The sequence below is a fragment of the Megalops cyprinoides genome, chromosome 17, assembly GCF_013368585.1.
Source record: "Megalops cyprinoides isolate fMegCyp1 chromosome 17, fMegCyp1.pri, whole genome shotgun sequence".
Taxonomy (NCBI): Eukaryota; Metazoa; Chordata; class Actinopteri; order Elopiformes; family Megalopidae; genus Megalops; species Megalops cyprinoides.
The window spans coordinates 29175578-29187704 of record NC_050599.1 but is presented as its reverse complement, the minus strand read 5'-3'; the positions used below and the strand labels follow the sequence as shown (position 1 = coordinate 29187704).

General features: G+C 42.2%; 1 protein-coding gene across 1 annotated transcript; it reads right to left on the bottom strand.

Moving 5' to 3' along the window:
* Positions 1–1120: 1120 nt before the first annotated feature.
* LOC118791862 (butyrophilin subfamily 1 member A1-like) lies at positions 1121–11638 on the bottom strand. Its single transcript, XM_036549344.1, has 5 exons — positions 11290–11638; positions 10841–11131; positions 5901–5944; positions 1926–2066; positions 1121–1213 (listed from the first exon to the last, which is right to left on the bottom strand). The coding sequence occupies exons 1-5, from the start codon at positions 11636–11638 to the stop codon at positions 1121–1123; spliced, it is 918 nt and encodes a 305-aa protein (XP_036405237.1).
* Between the last annotated feature and the right edge of the window lie 489 nt (positions 11639–12127).

Sequence of the window (12127 nt, the reverse complement as noted above, 5' to 3'; positions counted from 1 at the left end):
AAGACACACCCAGTGGCGTCTTTGCAAGAGCGAGAGGATGCTCACGATATACATCCCAGATGAGGGACTTGACGAGGACATCCCAAGCAGGTACCCAGCATCTCTTTTCTGAACTGTAGTCCTCCCAGTCCACAAGGTACTGGAGTCCTTGACCCCAGCGGCAGACCTCCAGGAGGCGCCAGACAGTGTAGGCTGAGGCACCATCAACGAGCTGTGGAGGAGGAGAGGCTGGAGCAAATGGGAGCTGCAGGCGCTGGTTTGATTCTGGAAACATGGATGGAAGGGTGAACCCAGTGGAGAGACAGGGGCAACTTAATGCGGACCGCCGATGGACTGATGACCTTGGAGATAGGATAAGGACCAATGAAGCGAGGGGCCAGCTTGCGTGAGTCCACTGTCAATGAAAGGTCCCGGCTGGAAAGCCAGACCCTTTTCCCTCGACGATATTGGGGGGCTGTGGTTCTCCTCTGCAGCCCTTTTCGTGCGGTCACTGGAACAGAGTAGAGCTGCCCAAGCACGCTTCCATGCGCGTCGGCAGCGCCGGATGAAGTCCTGAACTGATGGCACACTCACCTCCTCTTCCTGGGAGCTAAACAGGGGAGTTTGATAATTCAGGCAACACTGGAATGGAGACAAACCAGTAGAGGAAACAGAGAGGGAATTGTGGGAATATTCGGCCCATGCCAGAAGCTGGCTCCAGGAAGAGGGGCTCTGGGAAGCCAGGCACTGCAGAATCCTCTCCACATCCTGGTTAGCGAACTCAGTCTGACCATTTGACTAGGGGTGGAACCCGAATGAGACGCTGACAGTGGCACCAAGCAGACTGCAGAATTCCTTCTAGAATCGGGATCTGAACTGGTCAATCATTAGCTGTGCTGTTTCCTTTGTGGAGGGAAGGCTGACCAGAGGAATGAGGTGAGCAGACTTTGAGAAGTGATCGACAGCGGTGAGTATTGTGGTGTTAACACCTGAAGAAGGAAGACCGGTTACAAAGTCCGGGGCGATGTGTGATCAAGGATGTTGGGGCACAGGCAGGGGTTGGAGCAGGCCAGCAGGGGGTTGATTCAATGTCTTATTCTGGGAGCAGACAGGGCAGGCAGAGACAAAGCCATAGATGTCATCAGGCATGGAGGGCCACCAGAACCACTGATGGAGGAAGGCTAATGTCCTTCTGGTGGCAGGTCAGCCGGGATGAGTGGCCCCACTGCAGAACCTGTGCATGGGTAGAGCTGGGCACAAACAAACGATTAGTGGGGCAATCATCTGGGGTGGGATCATGTTGTTAGGCTGCATGGACTATGGTCTCCACATCCCAGGAGACAGCTGCCACCAGTCCATGTTCCATCATGATGGTAGGGGGGTCAGAGGTGTCTTATGATGTGCTAAACTGGTGACAGAGGGCATCTGGCTTAGCTTTCTTTAACCCTGGGTGGTAAGACAGGGTGAAATTGAAGCAGGAAAAGAATAATGCCCAGCGGGATTAGCAGGAATTTAGGTATTTGGCAGAATTGATATATTAGTGGTTCTTATGATTAGTCCATACCAGAAATGGAGTCTCTGTGCCCTCCAGCCAGTGGCGCCATTCATCAAGCATGACTTTAACCAGCAATAGTTAGAAGGGGAAAGCAAGTGGGAGAAAAATGCATAGGGGTGCAGTTTGTCATCTTTGACCAAGTGCTGGGATAGCATCGCCCCCACTCCAGCATCCGAGGCGTCTACCTCCACCACAAACTGACGGGAAGGGTCAGGGATGATCAGAACGGGCGCCAAAGTAAAGAGGCTCTTAAGCAGATCAAAAAGCTCTTTTGGCAGTAGTAGATCTGGCCACAGTCCCGTATGAATCTTCTGTAAAAATTTGCAAACCCCAGGAATCTCTGTAACTCCTTGCATGTGTTGGGGGTAGGCCACTTCGACACAGCCCTCACCTTCTCCATGTCCATCTGTATGCCGTCCGCCAAGATGACGAGGCCCAGAAAAGAGATGGACTGCTGGTGGAAGGAGCACTTTTCAGCCTTGACATAGAGCTGGTTCTTGAGGAGCCATTGTAGGACATGTTCCTGGACAGACTATCGGTGCATGAGGAGTGTTAATGACATGCAGTGTGATCTCCTCGCAATGGTTACCCAACAGGAGAAGACTCATCATGGGGACATGGGTGATGCTGGCCAACCTTTGGCCATTCAGAGCACTGGCCACTAATAGAAAGTGAAGCACGGAGGTAGGTAGCCGCCATCGAGCCACCAGAGAAGCATTGATGAAACTTTCATCTGCGCTGGAATTGATGAGGACCGAAAGGCAGTGCTGTTGTCCCCCCCCACTCCAAGGTGGCATGCAGGAGAGTGCGGAGGTTCAGGGAGAATTGCGTGGGGGTTACGCTTCACTAGAACTCCCCAGTCTACTGGTGAGTGCAGGCTTTTGCTGGACAAGAGGCAATAAATGGCCTGGCTGGCCACAATACAGACAGAAACGGGTGTTAATTCTTCTCTGCCTCTCAGTGGATGTCAGACGGGTGCTGTTGACTCGTATAGGTTTTGGTTCAGGGAGCAGTTCTGGGTGGGAGGTCTGGACAAAGGACAAAACAGAGGTCTGTTGGAGAGCTAGGCATTCAGTGTCACTCCAGTGCCTCTTTCTCAGCAACACTGATACAGCTTATTTTCGATACGGATGACCAGGTATATCAGCACGTCAAAAGTGGCCAGAGGTTCACGCGTAGCCAACTCATCCTTGATGGCATCGGATAGGCCATTAAGGAAAGCGTCATACCGGGCATCTGAGTTCTAGCCGCTGGTCGTAGTGAGAGTACAGAATTCTATTGCATAGTCTGATATGGATCAGCGACCCTGGCAAATCTGCAGCATTTCACAGGCAGCCTCTCTCCCGTGTTTAGAGCGGTCAAAGACCTTTCTCATCTCTGCCGAAAAAGAACTGAAGCTGCTGCAGAACGATGCGTTGTTGTCCCACACAGGACCAAAGAATTGCAACAACCTCAAATTGATTAAGCAAAACAAACAGTAACGATTGAGAATGACTGAGCAAAACCTCAACATTAGCCACTAAAATGTAGGCTATTATGAAACATCTGTAACCTGTAACATCTGTAGCCTGTTTTAAATAAAAGGCTAGGCCTAAATAGCATCAAATGTAGCCTATAGGCTACCAGGTAACATTTTATTTTCTTGTTTTTTTCATTGCGGCAAAGTCCTCTGCTGCTGACTTGAAATCAAACGTGTCCAATGTGTCTTTGCAGCTTGCAATGCGCATAAGCTGCGTCACTCTCTCCTCCTCCAAATGACTTCACAGCGCCTTCTTAATTCGATTCTGCAGAGAGAAGCCCCTCTCTGCTGGCACGCTTGACACGGGCAGAACACAGGCAATTTTAGCCAGTGTAGCCCAGTCAAGGTACAGCTCGGCTGTTTTGCTGTCAAAACACAAATGTCCTGTTTAGGGATAGCCTTCATCATAGCTACATTTTGCATTTTTATCGGACATTTTATTAATTTATTAATTTATTTCTTTTTATAAATTTTACCAGGTAAAAACCGGTAATTACGGGATAACGGAAACCCTGCCACACAGACAAACAGGGAGAAACCAAGTAGCTCAGGCCAAAGTGCTGACAGATGCTCCTAGGGACCTGATCATGTCAGGCTGCTGAAAGTGATGTAGTAAGGGGATGCTGGCCAACCTACCAACCCTATCCCCAGCAGAAGGAAGCCAATTTGTTCCACCACTGTGGGCTCTCCATGACAGTCAACAAATGACACAGCCTGTTTTGAAAACACTATCGTACTCAAACTAGAAGCTTTTACTATCTGAGCCATCTGAAAGTCAAAAAAGTTACGTTTAAAAGTTTGAAAGAAATTATAACAATGAAACAAATTTAAAAATAGGCCTGAAACATGAGGTTTCAGCTTAGACTTGAGAGAAAGGACAGTGTCTGACCCATCAGTGTGCTGTGGAAGGGAGTTCCACAGATTGGAGGTAACCAAGCTAAAATCTCTATTGCCCATGGAGAGAAGCCTCGTGTCGGTGCAAATCCATGTGGTGCTTTATAGATCAGCAGTAAGCTTTTGAAATAAGTTAAGTATCTAACGGGGAGCCAGAGCAGCTTTTGTAGAGCAGCAGTAATGTGTTCCCATAAGTGAGTGTTGCTGCAAACTCTGATAGTTAAGTTTGTATGCACTGGATAACACAAACGGACCAACAGTCTCCCCCCGCCCCCCACTTGTATTCACATTTGTAAAGATGAACAAAAGAGATTAAAGATGTGGTGTTTATGCACATTACAAGGTATGACTACCAAATGCAATGACAAAACAACTATTCCTCCATAATTTCATTGGGTCACCACCCGACAACAACAATGTCCTGTGCTTTTAAGACTAAGAGGCTTGTAAATTCAGGCACTTAACAATATTCTTTGAAAATGTTTTACATGCGTCTATATAGCATCTGAACAGTCATGCCAAACTTCATCCAGATGGGGTAATCTCACCTTCAGTTACAGATTCAATGGAGAAAAACAGGACAAAAAAGAATAATAGGCTTCCTTTGGTCTTTTTAGAGGAGTAGTCTTGGAGACATGACCTAAAATGGCGGCGCGTACGGACGCAGCGGCTCAAGGCTCTCTATTACCCACAATTTCGTTGTACCCCCACCGTGCAATGACAATAAAGTCTATTCTGATTCTGATTTGTTCACATCACAATATACTCCCCAATAAAACTCTGATTCTGATACACAATGAATATGTTACACAATGAACAAAGTAATGATTCTGAAAATATTGTCAGTCATCTGCATTATTAATACCATCATAATACTTACACAGCCTTCCTGCAGTTCTTCACAACTGCAAATAGTCTCTGATGACCTACTGTTGAGGTGTTATATGTCTTCAAGTCAAACACATCCAGGACCTTCTCTGACATTAGTAACACAAATGCCAGGGCTGAACATTGGTCTGGTTCCAGCTTTTTAGCAGAGAGTGCTCCAGATCTCAGGGAAGTCTGTATTTCCTCCACGAGAGAGTTGTTATTCAGTTCACTCAGACAATGGAACAGATTTATAGCCGTCTCTGCTGAAGATACTTCTCTAAGCTTCTCCTTAATGTATTCTACGGTTTCCTCAATGTTCTGTGATCTGATTCCTGTCTGTTTCAGAAGGTCTTGGAGAAGGATCTGATTAGTGTCTAGTGAGAGGCCAAGAACGAATCTGAGGAAAAGATCCAGGTGTCCATTCTTGCTCTGTAAGGCGTCATCCACTGCACTCCTGTGTATTTCAGACAGCTGTATTTTGTCACCTTGATGTCTTGATTCATCTGATCTGAGTACATTCCTGTTTTCATTTACAAATGAATGAAACACATAAAAGGCAGCCAGATACTCCTGGATGCTCCGATGCACAAAGCTGTAGACTTTCCTCTGATACAACCCAGACTCCTCTTTAAAGATTTCAGGGCATACTTCAGAGTGCACTGAGGCTTCATTGACATCAATGCCAACCTTTCTCAAGTCCTTTTCACAGAATATTAGCCTACCCCTTTCCAGCTGTTGAAAAGCCAACTGTACCAATTTCAGGATGATTTCTCTGTCTGATATTAATATCCTCTTTGAGTTAGTTTCATTGGTGTCCTGACATTTAATATTCTTGGTGGTGGACAGAATAAGCAGGAAGTATGTGTATATACCAGTCAAAGTTTTGGGGATTTCTCCACTGTATCCTTCACCTAATACTGTCTCCAGAACAGTAGCAGAAATCCAGCAGAAGACTGGAATGTGACACATGATGTAGAGGCTTCTGCATGCTTTAATGTGGGAGAAAATTCTGTTCGCCAGGTTCTGATCACTGATTCTCTTATTGAAGTACTCCTCCTTCTGTGAGTCGTTAAATCCTCGTACCTCTGTCACCCGGTGGACACACCCAGCAGGGATCTGATAGGCTGCTACAGGTGGGGAGGTGATCCAAATGAGAGCAGAGGGAAGCAGATTCCCCTTAATGATGTTAGTCAGTAGTAATTCCATTGATGTTGACTTTGTTACATCACACAAAATCTCACTGTTCTGGAAATCTAGAGGAATTTGACACTCATCCAGACCATCAAAGATGAACAAAACTTTGACTTCATCATGTTCAACACTTTTAATCTCCCTCAGTTCTGGAAAGTAGATCTGTAGAAGTTGTATCAGACTGAATTTTCTCTCTTTCTTCAAACGGAAATCTCGAAAAGGAAGAGGGAAGATAAAATTAATGTCCTGATTGGCTTTTCCTTCTGCCCAGTCAAGAATAAACTTCTGCACAGAGACAGTTTTTCCAATCCCAGAGATCCCCTTCATCAGCACAGTTCTGATATCCTTGTTTTCACCGGATAAAGGATTAAAGATGTCATTGCAGAGGACTGCAGTCTCCTGTGGGGTTTGTCTCTTGGATGCTGATCCCACACTTTCCTCCTCTATGATGTATATCTCTGTATCAATCTCATGGAGGAGGGCTGAGTGACTATACTTTGCTAAACCTAAACCTTTATTTATGAATTCAAACTTCTTTTTCAGGTCAGTTTTCAGTTTCTGTTGGGCTTTTATTATGGATTCATCTGAGGAGAGAAAATATTAGAAATGATGATGTTGAGAGTAAGATCATAAACTTTGTCATTTAGGATTCATTCCCAAGAAGAAATGCATTTCTGGTAACGATTGTCAGTCCAGGTCCGAATATTAGAGATATATATAATGAAAATAAAATTCATCCATCATTTTGACAGGGTTGCAATTCATTTTTACAGTCAGTACCTCTATAAACTTGGAGACTTCAATGACGCAAAGAAACAGTCATTGAAAACTGCATCCCTCATCACAATGTGTCATACATCAACACAAACCAGTGCTTTCAGCATAGGCAGTTGATTGGCACATATAAAATACTCATTTTCTATAAGACAGTAGAAACACTTTGAAAATATTTCAGATGTTCCATTTAAATAATCCAAATGAAGCAAAATTACACAAAAAAATCTGGGCCACCTGACAATCAATTTCTACAGGGTTACTTTTACTCCAATGCAGTCATAAAGCATTAAACTTTTTGGTGTCCAATCTGAATGAATTTTCTGTATTGTAGTGATGTCCAGACCACTGCTTAAACATACTCTGACACCCATGACCCATTGCATTTGTAGCTTTAATGGTGACCACTAATATCTTGGAGAGTGTGACTGTCATGAGTTGGTAATAACTCATAATAACTAATTTCTACATCTCATATCGTAGTTAATTGTAGCCCGATCATTTCACTCCATTATTTTAAGACTGTCCTCTTTAATAGAGGTTGTGGCTGTTGTTGCTGACATTTCATTCAGTTTAAGCTCAGCACTCATTACACTGACAATAAAGTCAGTGTATTTGGCCTTCACACAGGGCTTTAATATGCAAGCCTAACTAAACCGACTTTTAGACATATTTTAGGGAGAAATGATGGCCTTGTTTGTTTGGAGGTTGCTACTTTAGCTCAGAATGACAGACACAGTGGATCCTGTCTGTATAGAAACACCTACCTTAGATGGAAAACACTTAATAGATAAAACAGTTTTCTGGCAAAATGTGTAAATTTAATGGAACAGTGATGAATGTAAAAATGTATTTTTAAGACACACACACTTACTCATTAGTGGAGAGAGCTCATCTGTAGATGAAAGAAAACACAATTAGCTCACAGAAAAGGGAATTACTGAAATGCAGTGTTGAATTTTCCACAGCAGGTTTTATAAATTCATATAAAGTGTTACTGAAAAAAAAAGTGTTACTACAACTGTAAAATTGTATTGTAAATCACACGCTCATATTCACTACTCACCTTTGTTTTGGGGAACCCGCTCTGTAGATGCAAGGAAACAGAGTTCAGGTATTTAAGATATATAAAGGAATAGAGAATAACTTAAATAAAATAATTAAAAATGTGTAATAAATTCTTCAGTATGTCTGAGACACAACATTATAGTTTTATTTTAAGCCAGACACACACACAAACACTACTTACGCATTAGCTGGCCCAGCTCATCTGCAGATAAAAGAATGAAGAATTAACTCACTACGAACAGAATAATTAAAATGAAAATATTAGGATGTGCAATGCCATGGTCTTTGAAAACCTGTGATTTATCATGGAAAATAAAGTTTTCACTTAAATGATAACTATTAAAAAGCACTAATAACAAATTAATAAATTATAACAAATTATAGCAAATGTTAATACCTTTTAGATATCAGTAGGAAATTAGTGCAAACATATTTGTAACTGTATTAATAAATCTGCATGTACTGTGTCTTGTTCAATGTCAAAAATACTCTTTTATATGGATTCTTGGGAGAGCTCATAGTACAGTCACTGGGCTACATTAGGTCACTGGGGCAGCAGTGTGGCAGTAACGGGCTCATAGTACAGTCACTGGTCTACATTAGGTCACTGGGGCAGCAGTGTGGCAGTAACGGGCTCATAGCACAGTCACTGGGCTATATTAGGTCACTGGGGCAGCAGTGTAGCAGTAAGGGGCTCATAGTACGGTCACTGTGTGATTACAGACTGATTCAACATCACAGAGTAACCACAATCCATTCTGGTTGACTACCTGCAAAACTTCTTGGCAATACAGCTTCTAATGTGAGCTAGAGGACACATGACTTTGCTTTCTTTTTTGAGATCAACAGCTGTAATTTATGTTAGTAAAGTACTTCTGAGTTCACCAGTTTGTGATATTCAGTGACTCTGACTGCTGATATTATCATGCAACTTCCTCTTTGGTATTCCTCTGGTGTCACAGTCCAAACAGGCCTACTGGAACATCTGATCCGTAGCTGAACAACTCTAGTAAGTTTGTTTGAATTGCTCACCAGGTACATTTTTTTGGACTGTGTTGTATTGTTGAGGCATAATTAACGCACATTTGTAGTAAAATAAAAGATGGGGATTATGGCTGTATGTGTAAACATAATTCATTGCGATTTCTATTCACTGGGTTTAATGACACTGTCACAAATAAAACAGATTCTTTGTTAGGCTTTGTCCCAAGAGAGAAAAAAGTTCAATTAAGCAATCAATAACTGGTGATCAATGACCTGTACAACAACACTTGATTGACAGAAATTGCTAGCTATGCTAGATATGACAGTGTAATAAGAAGGCTACTTAACTAGCTGTCTACTGTCTACTTATGTTATTTAAATACTAACTTTTTGTTACAGTTTACAAGCATGTTTTTTAAGCAATCTTATTATACAGCTAGAAATACAGAAATAACAAAGCTAACAAACTAGCTAGCTATACTAGCTGGCGCGTATAGGCATCTGTGGCTAGCAAGTTAGTGCAGCAGGTAGCTGCATTTCCACAAAGTGACACATTTAGTCAAACATTATACATGCTTGATGGAATAAGGTATTCCATATGATATATAGTGTATTTAATGTATAACAGGAAACATTAACTGCCCTGGTGCTACTATTCACATTACAAAAAAATGGATATATGCCATGTCTTTGTTTGAAATTTCTCTGCATAATTAAGCCACTGACTACAGCCCTCTGGAAGATAGGGGGCTGAAATACAGCCCTTCATCAACCCCAACTCACAATCTTCCCTGATGAAAAACATTCCAGTCCATGAAAAATACTGTAGGTGGTGAATTACCTTCCTTTCTGCGCTGTTTTTTAAAGTGGAAAAATATAACTGATCCAACAAAGGCAAGAGCAGCTAGAGGGAGAAGCACAGCTAAGGCCACCTTCCAAGGGGCAGGAGGGAACATCTCAGCTAGAATTGAGAGAACCACAAATTACCATTGTATTCATTAATACAGTTTACTATGAACAATGGTCATTTCATAATATTGATTATTTTATTCAGGAATACTGTTCATTATTTTGTTTATTCATTAATGTTGTTAATTTATTTACTGTCTGAAAGCAGTTTCCCAAGAATCAGGGAGATCAAGCATAGCCCAGCAATCCATGGCCATTGGGGTGTTCACATACACAAGAGACAGAAGCAGTTTGAAGAAACCGAAACAAACAAAATTCAGGAGCAGAAATACAGAAATGAAAGAACCAAAACTAATTTGCAAAATTCCAGAACAAATGAAACTTACATTTTGTTTTACTCATTAAAAAAATACTTCAACAGTTTCCAAAAAAAATTATGCATGTATTGAGCATATTGTTAAATTGCACATGGCCAGTATCCACAGTATCAGTCAAACACCAGCATTAAACATATAAACAGTTTCTATGACCCAAATTTCTTCATCTGTGTTGGTACCGCTGCTACAACACATGCTCCTACAACATCTTCCATCTCTGCAAGCAAACTTCTACTCCACACATACTCTTCTACAACACTTTCCACCTCTGCAAGAAAACTGCTATTACAACCACACTTCCACTTCCAATAATGTAGTGTTTCACATACATATCATTACACTAGTTAAAAGAGACACATGCTGCAGGATACCATTTAACAGAACATATTCACATAATGCTCACAATCCCTTGGAGCCACGTAGCCATGTACCCCCCCCCCCCCCCCCCAGGAAAACCTTTCACATTCACATTTTATAACTGTACTGTTTTGTATTACCCCGCTCATATCCATCTAGGACCAATCAAAATTAACATTGGCAGCTGGTGGTACTACTATTTTCATTTCTAACTGACTTGACAATGCTGTAAATGTTCAATAACAAGTTATTTAGCTGCTATGGCTTAAGAGGAATACTTGCTCAAATGAATGACGGCTGTGTATGGCCACAACACCGACCAGCCTGATGATATGCATGAGGTGATGGTACAGTGTTACTTACCTGTGATGTCAAACTCTGTCTTCTTCTCCAGTCTGAGATGCTGCAGCTGAACTTGACAAGTGACCTTTTTAGTGTCTCTGTCCTGTATGATGACACGTTGTTTTACTATTAGGAGGTCCATACTCTTTGTTTGTGTCTCTGTAGATCCAGCAGGGAGACTGTTTCCATCACTGTCCAGCCAGATGAGTTCAGGCTGAAGATCCCAGCCTTTAGATTCACACAGTAGGCTGATGCCCCATTCTCTGTGTCCCTCCATGGAGATCACTGGTTCATTTCCTACAGAGACACAAACTCAATACCTTATCCAGGTTACAACACCTAAATTACCATGTTTGAACTTTGATTGCTTTTTGAAAGCCAAGTCTCACATCTATACATATGTGATCACGTAAAAATTGAATTCAAATTCACTCTTAAAGTTATTTGTGTTGGGCAGTTAGAGTGCTGACCTCTTACTTCAATTTTAATAGAAGCATCATCATCCCACTGTTGAGACTGAATGAAACATTGATACGTTCCCTCATCAGAGCCTCGTACTCCCGTAAGTTTTAGCGAAGCGTTGCCTTTCTTCAGTTCCTCCGGGAACAGTGCTGTCCTTCCTTTGTAAGATGGGATCTGATCCTCATTCCTATTCTCTTTCTCACGGTAAAGATGCACCAGTATATCTACAGAATGAAGTCTGATCCACTCCACACGCATGCCCTCAGCATTGATGTTGGGCTTGAGATAACAGGGCAAAACAACATCTTCACCAACATGAGCAACAACAGGATCTGCTGGACCAAGAACCTGGAACATCTCTGGAGATAAAAATACAGACTGAGACTGCAGATGGATCGACAGCACAGGCTGCCACTGCAGCCGCACCAACAGCACATACTGAGATTTCTCATTTTATGAAAAACAATGTGTCACATAGCATTAGACACACACTTTAGATGGCAGTACTGCAGTGAGATTGCAGGTGAACATGTGTTCTACCTGGTCTGGAGATAGAAGTCTGGTGGAGGAGCACAAGAATTAAACACAGATACTCTGACCCGTCCCCCTTCATGTCTGGAAGAGATAATGGCAGAGAAATTAAAAAAAGAAAAAAAAAACATAAAAGCAAATCTTCGAATTTGTAAATAATCTGTTCATTACCTATGCAAATGTAACCTGTTAATAGTGCATGAGTTTGATGTCATGTTAGTTTTTTTCTCAATTTCTTACACGTGATTCCTGAAATGTTATCTACCTGACAATGGTAGCATCACTGCAGAGGCATGTCAAGGATGAATTTAATTT

Excerpts from the sequence above, each read along its gene's own strand:
- LOC118791862 (XM_036549344.1), bottom strand. The coding sequence starts at position 11,638 with ATGTTCCAGGTTCTTGGTCCAGCAGATCCTGTTGTTGCTCATGTTGGT. Across the intron at positions 2,067-5,900 it reads GTGTCCACCGGGTGACAGAG|TCTGTCCAGGAACATGTCCT; the intron begins GTACGAGGATTT and ends ATGCACCGATAG. Across the intron at positions 1,214-1,925 it reads TACAGATGGACATGGAGAAG|GTTCTGCAGTGGGGCCACTC; the intron begins GTGAGGGCTGTG and ends ACCCATGCACAG.